The 13,026-nt window shown below is 40.0% G+C and overlaps 1 protein-coding gene across 2 annotated transcripts in view; it reads left to right on the forward strand.

Annotated features, from left to right (window-relative positions):
* The window catches only part of PDE7B (phosphodiesterase 7B), a 178,810-nt gene extending 170,133 nt beyond the window's left edge, over positions 1 to 8,677 (forward strand). For both annotated transcript variants that reach the window (XM_070733596.1, XM_070733597.1), the window contains 3 exons: positions 3,230 to 3,326; positions 6,189 to 6,269; positions 7,869 to 8,677. In XM_070733596.1, coding sequence (XP_070589697.1) covers positions 3,230 to 3,326; positions 6,189 to 6,269; positions 7,869 to 8,080 — 390 coding nt within the window. In that variant the 3' untranslated portion in view covers positions 8,081 to 8,677. The remainder of the gene's footprint in view (positions 1 to 3,229; positions 3,327 to 6,188; positions 6,270 to 7,868) is intronic.
* Positions 8,678 to 13,026: the final 4,349 nt, after the last annotated feature.

Genomic DNA, 13,026 nt, shown 5'->3' on the forward strand with positions numbered 1-13,026 from the left:
TAGGACAAGGGACGGAAGGCACTCTAGTGCACTTATGTATGCCCCTTACTGACCTCTTAGGAATCTGGAGAGGTCAACCGTGGATAGTCTAAGGGTAAAGTGTTGGGGGTTAGGGGATGATACTACGGAGTCTGGTAATGAGTTCCATGCTTCACAATAACATGACAAGCAGTCTAAAAAGATATTCTGAAACTTTTAGTCCAGAAGTCATTGTTATCCTGGAAGTAGCAGGTGTGTTTTCAGTTGTTGGCTAAAAAGAAGGCACAATGACAAACAGCTGTCCTTCAAGAATGGTTCCTTCTTCCCTCCAGAATCCCTACCTGACTTCAAATTAGAGGATTGTATTGTTGGGTTTCTGCCACTGAGAAGGTCAACTTCCGGCCACATTATTGTGAACTCAGACAACCTGTGGGATCATCAACAGAGTCTTTCCCAGCTGTTTGTGTGGCATAGTTTGATGTCAACATGTAAAAATTATGTATGAAATTCTTTTAGGACCAACATTACACAGTTTCATTTGCCTGTCCTTCTGAACACTTGAGCTTCACTTGCAGCTTTTAGATAATTTTCAGTAAAACTGTGAATATAATACATTGAAACAATACAGTTACTACACTATGCATCACTGAAGTTAGGCTATCTAAATTTTGGTATAATTAAGGGATTTGAGATTGTAACTTCTCAAAAATCCAGCATATTATTTATGAAAGTTTTGCTCAGCATCTTCAACAATGGGCAGAATCCTCTCAGATAACTATTTTGGGATGTCATGAAAAGATCAGATATCATTAGTGTTTAATTTTTTGTTGTGCCTTTTTTTGGGGGGGGGGGTTTGTTGTGCCTTTATTTCAGGAAGAGAAATTTTATTTTATTTTTATTTTATTTTTAAATTAGTATTTTTCCCTTGCATTCCATCATACTTAAGTACCAGGCAACCTGACCTGCGGGCAAGGAACTTGATGTTTTGCCTAAAAAAAATGTTTTGGGCCAGCAGTGTGGCTATTTTACTAAAGCTGGCAAATCCTATTTTTCCTCTAACTCAAACCATTTCCTCTCATTTTGGTAGCAGTAGATGCCAACTCATCCCCAAATATTTTGAATCTGTTAATTCAATTAGGGCAGCGGCTACATATGGCTTGGCTGGCAGTGATACAGCCAAATCAGTTTGAATTTAGGATTATCCTCAAATTTAGTTTGTATAAAGTGCAAAACCAGGAAAGCATGTCTAGAAGATATCTTCTGTTTCCAGATATCGTATTTTCCATTGTATAAGATGCACTGGTATATAAGACACACCTAGATTTTAGAGAAGGAAAACAAGGAAAAAAGTATTCTGAACCAAATGGTGTAGAATTATATTGTTTAATAAAATGCCAGTGTAGCAGAATACCTTTTACAACCATGTATACTTTTAAAAACCATGTATACTTTTTATAAACTTCAAAATTGACAGCTTCAAGACTTGTGAACGTCAGCTCCCAGAATTCCTCCACCTTAGGCATGGGAGTTGAAGTCCACAAGCCTTAAAATTGCCAGGTTTGAAGACTCTTGCACTCCTAACCAGTTTTCCCTCTAATTTTTTTGGGGGGTGGGTGGAAAAGTATAGTGTCTGAGCGGCAGTCCCTTCGGGACTGGGCGGCACAGAAATAATAAATAAATAAACAAACAAACAAATAAATAAATAAAAAACCCACCCTGTTTTACCTCAGAGAATTTCAAAATAAAATACTGTACTGTGTGTCTATAACAGTGAGCTCATAATAGGGCAACTCTATCAATATCAAGATGCCATTTAAATAGTTGAGCTAGTTTCAAACTGGATTTTGATTTTCTTTCTCTCTTCCTTACTCCCATTCCTTTTCTTTCTCTTTTCCTTCCTCTCTTTTTTCTATCTATTTCTCTCTCTTCCTCTCTTCCTCTCTTCCTCTCTCTCTCCTTCCCTCTCCCTCTTTCCCTCTCGGCTTCTGGGCAGGTTTGGAAAACTCTGAGTTGATGATGATTTTTAAGTGAGCGATTGCTCACTGCTCAGCTTAGAGGGAACTATGCTCCTAACCCTTAACCCAGGGGTCTTCAAACTTGACATCTTTAAGATTAGTGGACTTCAACTCCCAGAATTCCTCCACCAGTCATGCTACCTCAGAAATGGGAGTTGAAGAATTTAGATTAGAATTAGAATTTAGAATTGGTATAGAAATAGAATTTAGAATTAGTATAGAATCCATGATACCATGGTCTTTCAAGACTGAAGGATGCCAATACATTTGGAACGTTATTTGGTTCAGGGTATATTTGCATTGATAAAGTGTACAGGTTCACAGTGTTATAGTTATAACTATGAATAGAATATAGTACAATATATATATTGAATGTATTGTTTGGTATTATGGAGTGATTTCCCTTCTGAGTGTCTTTTGTAATACAACATAAAACTTGCAATGCCCTGTTGTGGTTAGCTCTGGCCCAGCTCCTGCCCCAAGGACTGTGGATGTGGGGGAGACATCCACATGCTGCAGGCCTGTTTTGCCCCTGGTGGAATCTGCTGATGAAGGCTCCTCTGACCAAGAAGACATGAGTGACAGGGAGGAGGAGAGTGTGGCAGACAGCTCAGAAGGAGATCCATTATCTAGCTCCTCCTTGGATTCAGAACAAGAGTCAATGATACAGCCACGCATGCGGAGAGCGATGCATAGGCAGCAACAACTGAGAGATTATTATCAAAGAAAATGAGGCCACCTGTGGTTGTGTGGGGCTGTGGTAACTAGTGAGGCTGCTATAAATAGCAGCCTGTGGGTTTGGCCATTGTGGAGGATTATCTGATCCTTGTGTTTCATGACTGCTTTGCTGACTTTGACCTTTTGTGTGCTGATTTTTCCCCGCTTTGAAACTAAACCAGAGCAAAGTGTGTTTCACTTTGTGAAAGAAGAAGGACTGTGAATTGCCTCACAGCTGCAAGCTAAGTATCTCAGAACTGATAAGGGACTTGTACAAATTACCAGTTTGGTTGGAGACGAGTGCTCTTTGCTATACCAAAAGAGGGCTTTGTTTAAGTGAATTTTCATTATAAAGAACATTGTTTTGAATTTTCAAACGTGTGTGCGTGTGTCTGAAATTTGTACCTGTGAATTTTTGGGAGGATTCTACCAGAGAGCTCGACAGAACACGCCAATACATTTTAAAGACCTCCAAGTATGATATGTCTTACTGCATCACAGATGTCTTTTATTTTCAGATTGCTCTTAAGTGCGCAGACATTTGCAATCCTTGCCGGCTCTGGGAGTTGAGCAAACAGTGGAGTGAACGGGTTTGTGAGGAATTCTACAGGCAAGGTCAGCAATCTGATATATTTTCACCTTGGCTCTGTGTTTCTGAATCATAATTTAAATATGAAGTAGCAGTGACACATAACCTTATTTGAAGATGCTAAAAAGAAATCCGGGAAAATTGCAACCTTCTTAAATAAATGCCCTGTTTTTTTAAAAAAAAATAAAGTGATTCATACAACTATAGCCATTTAATTGCCTTGATTAACCTTGAACAGTAGCGTTCACTAGTCTTTTTAATAATAACAAAAGATGATGAATTAGGACTAGAGTTCTCCAAACTTAGCAACATTAAGATTGTGAACTTCAACACCCAGAATTCCCCAGAAGAGTCTGAACTGGCCTTTATGTAGAACTCTCAACATTTTAATCTTCCCTCACCGATCCATCCCAAAGGAAAATCCATTCCCAGGAATTTGCAAGAGTCTTCAAACCAAAGCATTGTGTATTGATATAATTGTTCTCACTTTATGTAGTAGGACTATATGAATAGGAAGGACCTAACTGGCTAGTGACTTGAGAAGTAGTTTCCATCTGGAAGGAAGCATTATTTGTTTATTTTATTTATTTATTTATTAGATTTGTATGCCGCCCTTCTCCCTAGACTCGGGGGAGCTAACAACAATAATGAAACAGCGTATGACAAATCTAATATTTAAAATAGCTAAAAACTCTTATTAAAAACCAAACATACACACAAACATACCATGCATAAATTGTATAGGCCTGGGGGGAAGGAATATTTCAATTCCCCCATGCCTGACGACAGAGGTGGGTTTTAAGGACCTTATGAAAGGCGAGGAGGGTGGGGGCAATTCTGATCTCTGGGGGGAGTTGGTTCCAGAGGGTCGGGGCTGCCACAGAGAAGGCTCTTCCCCTGGGTTCCGCCAGACGACATTGGGAGAAGCCTAGAGGTTGACCTCTGACCCCCCACCAACACCGACTGCAAACGACTAGAGAGGTAGAGGAGAACCACTGAAGAACAGCGCCTTCCACTCCCAACCCCTCCAGCCGGCGCAGAAGGATACCATGGTCGATGGTATCGAAAGTCACTGAGAGGTCAAGGAGCACCAGGACAGAGGATAAACCCCTGTCCCGGGCCCGCCAGAGATCATCCATCAACATGACCAAAGCAGTTTCCGTGCTGTAGCTGGGCCTGAATCCTGACTGTTGAGGGCCTAGATAATCGGTTTCTTCCAAGGACTGCTGGAGTTGGAGCGCCACCACCTTCTCAACAACCTTCCCCATAAAGGGAAGGTTGGAGACTGGCCGATAGTTGTTAAGAATGGCTGGGTCCAGGGAAGGCTTCTTGAGGAGGGGGCGCACAAGTTCCTCCTTGTAGGGATCCGGAAAGGACCCCCTCCCCAAAGAAGCATTGACAATCTCCTGGACCCAGCTCCATGTCACCTCCCTGCTGGCCGAGACCAGCCAGGAGGGACACGGATCCAGTAAACAGGTGGCGGAACTCACAGCTCCAATGGCCTTGTCCACTTCATCAGGTGTCACCAGATCAAACTCTTCCCAGACAGGTGGACAAGTACGGGCCCCAGTCACCTCGACTGACTCATTGTCAGTCAACTCTGTTATCCTATTGGAGTCGAGGTCCACCCAAATCCGAGCAATTTTATCAGCGAAAAACGTGTTAAAATCTTCGGCACTACTCTGTAAGGGCTCCCCAACTCCCCCCTGGGTAAGAAGGGAGCGGGTCACCCTAAACATAGCGGCCAGGCAGGAGTCCGCTGATGCAATCAAGGCAGCATGATATGCGCATCTTGCCGCCTTGAGCACCACTTTGTAAGTCTTAATATGAGCTCTTACAAGTGTTTGATCGGATTTAGACATTCATATTCTGGTCCGATGCCATTAAGGGCTTTATAGGTCATAACCAACACTTTGAATTGTGACTGGAAACTGATCGGCAACCAATGCAGATTGCAGAGTGTTGGTGTAACATGGGCATATTTAGGGAAGCCCATGATTGCTCTTGCAGCTGCATTATCCCAATCAAGTAGTCTTCAACTGTATTAGGATCACAATCTATGAAACATCTAGCCCTAATATGATCCCATGGCTTGGAATTTGGAGTGTTAGAATGTTGTAAATGTGTGGATCATAAAGTTAGGGAAGATTTACATTACAAGTTATACTTCTGATCACCCAAACCTACTGATAACTGCAATGCATATAAAAGGTGTATGAAAGGAACAATAGCAACTAACACATTGTGGTACATATTTTAGATTAAATAGACATCTTCAATTTGCACTTTAATAAGATAAAGTGACTTACAAATGTCTATCAATAAAGTAGTAAAATATTAGTATAACTACTGTACCCTACAAATGTAGAGGTTTCCCGCACATCACTTAAGTACTACAAAAATGACCATAAAATAATTTATGCAAGAAAAGAGTCCTATATTTTTTCTTAGCCTTGTATGAGTTGGTAACAGACATGTGCAAACTGGATTGTGGAAAACATTGTATGAATATCAGATGATGGATATAATTATTTTCCTCTTAGGATTTGCAGCATTCAGACAGATTAGCATATAAATTATTAAATTTTATTTATTTATTTGTATTCTCCCTTTATTTATTTTTGCAAATAATTCAAGGTGGTGAAGATATCTAACATATCTTCCTTCTCCCATTTTCCCCACAAGTTCCTGGGGCTCCTGTGAAGGTGAACTGGGCTGAGAGAAAGTGATTGGCCCAAGGACATTCAGCTGGCTTTCATATTTAAGGCAGGACTAGAACTCATGATCTCCTACTTACTAGCCTAGTGCCTTACCAAGTAGACTGAATTATTAGAGCTCTACACACAAAAACATTTATGGTGTCAAAATTTAACTATCCTTTTTGATAGGTGATCTGGAGCAGAAATTTGACTTGGAAGTAAGTCCTCTTTGCAATCAGAAGAAAGACACAATACCTAGTATACAAATTGGTGAGTATACCATGTATCATCAGCCTGATTTCCTAATAGACACATCATTTTTCTATTCCATGAAAAACTACTTGGCAGTCAGATAAAATAAGTTTGTGTTTCCCAACCTTGGCAACTTAAGGACATTTAGACTTTAATTCCCAGAATTCCCCAGCCAGCAAATAATAATAGTGATGATGATGATGATGACGACGATGATGTCTCACAATGGCTCTGGGCAGCTTACAATAATCAAATTACAATGAAATAAAGAATAAAGAATAAAAAGCAGGAGAAAGTAGGGAGTCCTACTCTCTCTCACTGAAGGCCTAAGCTTTTTCTGGTTTAATAAAACTTGGAGTAATGACCAGTCAGGCAGGTTTAGAGAATAGTAGCCCACTTATTCTAAGTCCAGCTATAAAAACCTCTACATGATCTAGGGCAGTGATGGCGAACTATGGCACGGGTGCCACAGGTGGCACGCAGAGCCATATCTACTGACATGTGAGCTGTTGCCCTAGCTCAGCTCCAAGGTGCATATGTGTGCCGACCAGCTGGTTTTTGGCTCACACAGAGGCCCTGGGAGGGCGTTTTTGTCTTCCAGAGAGCCTCTGTCGGAATGGGGAAGGGTGTTTTTACCCTCCCCTGGCTACAGGGAAGCCTTTGGAGTCTGGGGAGGGCGAAACACAAGCCCATTGGACCCACCAGAAGCTGGGAAACAGACCATTTCCAGCCTCCAGAGGGCATCTGGAGGGGGCAGGGGAAACTGTTTTCGCCCTCCTTAGGCATTGAATTATGGGCGTGGGCACTTGGACACGCATGCTCTTTCGGCACCTGAGGGAAAAAAGGTTCACTATCACTGGCCTAGGTAAAGAGCCAAACCTTTATGGCCCTTTTAAACAATAGTAGAGTGGGGGCTATCCAGATCTTGGGGAAGCTTTATTTCAGAGGGGTAGGCAGTGCTAAAAAAAGAGCATTTTTGAGATCCTGAGAGATGACATTGTCAGAATGCACCAACCCTGCAGGATGAAATTGGCCAGGCAGATGTTCAACCAGAGTAGAGCTGGAAGGAACCTTGGAGAACTTCTAATCCAATCATTTCAGAGAAGTGGCTGGCCAGTCTCTTCTTAAAAACTCCAGCGAAGAAGCACTCACAATTTCTGAAGGCAACCTCTTCCACTGATTAATAACTAATGTTCCACTGGTTATGGGAAATAGTCAATCCCTCAAATAACCAGGCACCATACCAACAGTTCAGTTCAAGTACCAGTAGCATTACATTCCAGCAGGCGTAGAGCAGTGTGGGAGCAAACGTTTATTTGTAAAAGCAAAAGCAAAATAATTTTAGTAAGTTAAAATAAAATTAATATTAATGAATTTTGTATTAATTAAGTACACCCAAGTAATAAAATCTTGAAGCTATGCTAGACCTCTTTTTCAGAGTAGAATTAATTAACTTACTTACTTACTTACTTACTTACTTACTTACTTACTTACTTACTTACTTACTTACTTACTTACTTCTATGCCACCCTTCTCAACCGACTCATGGCTTAGCAGAAAATGGCATTTAGTGATCAACTAAATTGCCGATGTAACTTGCCTTATGTTTTTCTCCAGGCTTCATGACTTATATTGTGGAGCCACTCTTTGAAGAATGGGCCAACTTTACTGGGAACACTCATTTGTCTGAAAACATGCTGAACCATCTGAGAAGAAACAAGACCAAGTGGAAGAGATTGCTTCCCAAGCAACATGGCATCACCATTGACCACTCGCTTCAAATTTCTGAAAACAAAGAGCAGACTTTTCATGAAGGAGAAACCCCATAGAGGTGGCAAAGCAACAAAGTCCTACAGGTCTGTTGTCCCATCACCAAGACAGAAAATCAAGAAAGCAGGAGGAAAACAACCTGAAGTAACCTCCTATGGGGAAAACCTACATTATTTGTAGGTTTGATTCTGAAGTGCCACCCAAACTTCCTTCTTCATCTTAATATCTGAAGCCATTCGTCACCTCTGATCTCAAGCTTGAGTAAGATAACGAAGCTGGACTGATAAGCAGGAATCAACTCATAGGAGGACACAGGAAAGACCAGTGCATTTTGGGTTATCAAGTGGCATTAACTTTATGTGGTATTGAGACAGGTGTTGAACGAAGGCTTGGAGTCAATTGTACAGTCAATTGGCAGCTGGGCTGCACATTAAAACTCACCACCAGCATCATCAGAACTCCGAAGACATTTGGCCACAGAGAAAGAAGTTTTAACCGACTAAATGTCTTTTATAATTTTTGTATTTGATGCACTGGAAAAGGCATTTAAAGAACCTTGAAGTAAGGTTATTCTGTGTACACAATGAATTCTTCATAGTGGTACCCATCGATCATTTTAAGCCACCTTAGATAAAAGACTGACATTCTCACCACAAGAACAATGTTTCCTCTCGAATCAAAAGGGAAGAGTTGTACAGTTTAAATGTTCCCAGATGTCTCTTTTGATGGCTGTATCTGTGGCCTGTTTATATTCGCACTTGTATGTTTTTCATTATATATACATATATAATGAAATACAGTATATATATATATATATATATATTCTCATGCCAAAATACAAGTATCATGGGAAAGCTACCTGTATAAGCAATGGCACTGTGAACAAAATACTGTTAGTTTTAGTATTTGTAAATACTATTAATATACTTTCGTTTGTTTGCAGATAAAGGCCTTCATGTTCCAGCATACAGTACTTTAACTTTCTGATGGCTACTGAAAGTCTTATAATTTAAGTGTGGCCAGTTTTCATTTGCCCAGCCAAGGATTACATGGTCAATATCAGTTGGAGGTTTTTGTTTGTTTGTTGTTTTTGTTTGTTTGCAGGTTTGATTTGCATTCATTGGTGGCCATGAGTTCCAGTAATTAATGAAGATGCAATTCAGCACAATTTTTGTCATTTTTTTTTTAAAAAAAAACTTCAATGGACAAACCTATAAACTTTGTTTTATGTAAAAATGCTAATGCCAAGCTGACCAAATGAAATTGGACCTTGAAGTAGCCAAGGATTGCATCATATCAAGGATTTTTTTTAAAAAAAGTCTCCAAGATTATTATCTATGTTGAAAGATAGCCCCAGGCCTTTCTACTAAAAATGTAAAAATAATGGCAGAGCCATAATCCTACATAGTTTTACTCAGAATTTTATTTGCCCCCCAAAAGGGTGTCCAGTTCTTTTTGTCATAAACTGAGGTATGCTACTCTATCCATTAGTGCCAGAATAAGCAGCTTTAGACTCTGCAGTGATTTGAAGGATACTTCTCACAATCTCTTGCCTACACCCAGTTTTCTTATGAAAATTGAAGCTCAAAGCATAATTCGTCTCTGCATGACTGACTCACTTTGAAGTTCAGGATGTCTTTCAAAACCAAACAATGCTACCAATCAAAATGTGAAGAAACATGCTATTAACGCCTGTAAATCACTAAAAAAAATATCCAGTTTTTCAGGGATTTTTGACTTTGCTTGTTGATTAGTCTGTCTGTCTACCAAAATGGTTCACAAGGCAGCCTTCAATACAAGGAGACAGGATTTAAGATATAACAAAAATAAAAATAAAAAGTCAGTTAAACCCATTAAAGTTAAAGCCTATTTCCACAACTTACAGTACTTTTAATAGACTGACAAGTCAACTTGAAGGCTGAACGACTGTTTTAGGAATACCTTTGTGTGCCTCTAACCGAGGGATGTGATTAGAGGTAGAGAAACTTCATCAAAGATGGAGCTGACTTTATTCAATAGTAGTGGAGATGATTCTAGATAGGTCAGTTCTCCTGCAAATTATCAGTTCACATTTTATTATATGCATATCCCCAAAAATGCATATGGGCTACTTCTATAAAACCAAATTTATGCTCCAAATGGACATACATGCATTGTTTAGTTTTATGGTATTTTTCCCCAACAAAACCTTGGTATTTTTGATTCGTTATACAGTATTTAACACATTATTTTTATGTCATTGCTAATTACATGGATCTCATTTTCAGAGAATATGGCAACACTACAAAGAAGGGAGATTTCTTGATAAATGAACTTTGAACAGGAAAGCAACTGAGCCCAGCTTTCCTTATGGATCAAAGAGCAGGAGTGGCATAACAATGACAGGTTTTAACTCTGTTTTTGTATTGAAGAAAAACAATGCCGATCATGATGAAATATCGTATATCGTTGGAATCGAACGCAAAAAAGGTAGTTGCATAGAAAGGCAAATAAAAGTCATATGTTTGCAAGTCAAATGAAGAACAACATTCCATTTGATATTATACAGTAAGGCTCTTTCTTTCTAGTACAAAACTCATTTCAGGAGTAACACAATGTCAGGAAGTCATAAAACAGCAATGCTTGTGTGTACATCTTTACTAAAAAAAAAATGGGGTGGGTGGTGGTAATGATGGGTTGTTTTTGTACTACTGCTTCTGTGGGAATGGCTTGGTGGGCGTGGTTTAGTGGGTGTGGCAGGGGAAGGATACTGTAAAACAGTGGTTCTCAACCTGGGAGTTGGGACTCCTTTGGGGATTGAACAATCGTTTTACAGCGGTCGCTTAAGACCATGAGAAAAGACAAATTTCCCATGGTGTTAGGAACTAACGCTTCTATTCTGGCGCCTTGGAACATTTTTACAATCCGACCAATCAGGAGTTTACAGTGGGGGTGTCCCTCTGAACTTCCTGCCAATCAGCTTAAAGCTGTGTTGGGAGAATTGGTGCTAGACTTATGGTTGGGGGTCACCACAACATGAACAGTATTAAGGAGTGGCGGCATTAGAAAGATTGAGAACATTGCTGCAAAATCTCCATTTCCTCCCCAATCTAGGGAAAGGTTACTGCAAAATCCCCATTTCCTCCTGATCAGCTGGGACTTGGAAGGCAGAGAATAGATGGAGGCAGGGCCGGTCAGAGGTGGTATTTACTGGTTCTCTGAACTACTCAAAATTTCCACTACCGGTTCTCCAGAACTGGTCAGAACCTGATAATACCCACCTCTGGTGGGTGGGCAGTGTGATCTACAGGAATTGTTGAATTCTATTGTCTATCAGCTCTGATCAGCATGAAAAATATCAAGGGATAACTAGACTGGCAGACCAATCAAACCTATGACATATCTGTGCCCAACAGAATCCTGATTGAGAAGTCCTTACTGTTCGCGTGGTTGTTTTCTTACAGATGTTTCATTACCCAAACTAAGAAAACCAAGCCAAGGTCCATTCATTTCAACCCTGAGCTACAAATATTCTCCTTTATTAGAATCCTGATTATTCTCAAACATTCTCTAATCCTTCTATTGCATTTACAATTTTCAAACAACTTCCTTAAGACTAATTCACAGGGCAAAGTGTGAAGATTATCTGTTTTCATTCCTCAAGTTCCCAGCCATCGATACCAGCAATGCTCAATTAAAGTTAATTTATTCTATGATATGATTGAGAAATGTATTTGAATGCAGCCACCACCTAGAAGTGCTACCCTTGTATTTTTAAACATAATCAGAAGTGATATTCAGCTGCTTCTACTGGTTGGGGTGAACCAGTAGTGACGACTAGATTTAATGTCATCCCATTTATTCATGTTTTTGAGGCTCTGCGCATGTGCAGAGGGCTGTGTGCATGCAGGAGGTGGCGTGCTTTTTGTAAAGAGCATGTATGTTCACACTTGCAAATCAGTAGCGAAGGTAAGTGAATACCACCCCTGAACATCATGTAGAAAGAAGTCGGTGGTCAAATGAGAAGACAAGTCACAAAATGGTGAAGGGAAAAGAACCAGTCTCAAGTTGGAATCGAGAATTTAGGCTGAAAAACACTTCTATTTGGTGGAAGCGTTGATCAAAGAGTTGGTGGGGGGTTTGTAGAAAGGAGCTTCATATAGGAAGGGGCAGCAGGATTCACTCTGTCAAAACGATCAGAGATGTTTATCACAATAGGGCAAAAATAAATTAATCGGATTTCAATATTTTCATTCTTTTATTTATAATGGCATTCCTGTGTTTTTTCTGAAGATTTAACAAAAACATTAAATATAAATTTGTGGGGTGGATGGGAAATCAGTCACCAAAGTTATCAATATTTACTGTTACCATTTTCACATCATTCCATAACTGTTATTCAGCAGACTTTTTATTTCAGGTGCCGCAGGCTATTTCTTACATTGTCCCGACATGATTATGATTTTTCAAAGTTTTAGCCTTACTTTACTCATGTTGTCGGGCTCTCTGGTAGACTCCTCCCAAACATTCACAGGTACAAATTTCAGACACACACACGTTTGAAAATTCAAAACTATGTTCTTTATAATGAAAATTCACTTAAACTAAGCCCTCTTTTGGTACAGCAAAGAGCACTCGTCTCCAACCAAACTGGTAATTTGTACAAGTCCCTTATCAGTTCTGTGATACTTAGCTTGCAGCTGTGAGGCAATTCACAGTCCTTCTTCTTTCACAAAGTGAAACACACTTTGCTCTGGTTTAGTTTCAAAGCGGGGGGAAATCAGCACACAAAAAGTCAGTCAGTAAAGCAGTCACGAAACACAACAGATAATCCTCCACAATGGCCAAATCCATAGGCTGCTATTTATAGCAGCCTCACTAATTACCACAGCCCCACCCAACCACAGGTGGCCTCATTTTCTTTGATAATAATCTCTCAGTTGTTGTTGCCTATGCATCGCTCTCCACATGAGTGGCTGTATCATTAACTCTTGTTCTGAATCCAAGGAGGAGCTAGATAATTGAT

The sequence above is a fragment of the Erythrolamprus reginae genome, chromosome 1, assembly GCF_031021105.1.
Source record: "Erythrolamprus reginae isolate rEryReg1 chromosome 1, rEryReg1.hap1, whole genome shotgun sequence".
NCBI lineage: Eukaryota > Metazoa > Chordata > Lepidosauria > Squamata > Dipsadidae > Erythrolamprus > Erythrolamprus reginae.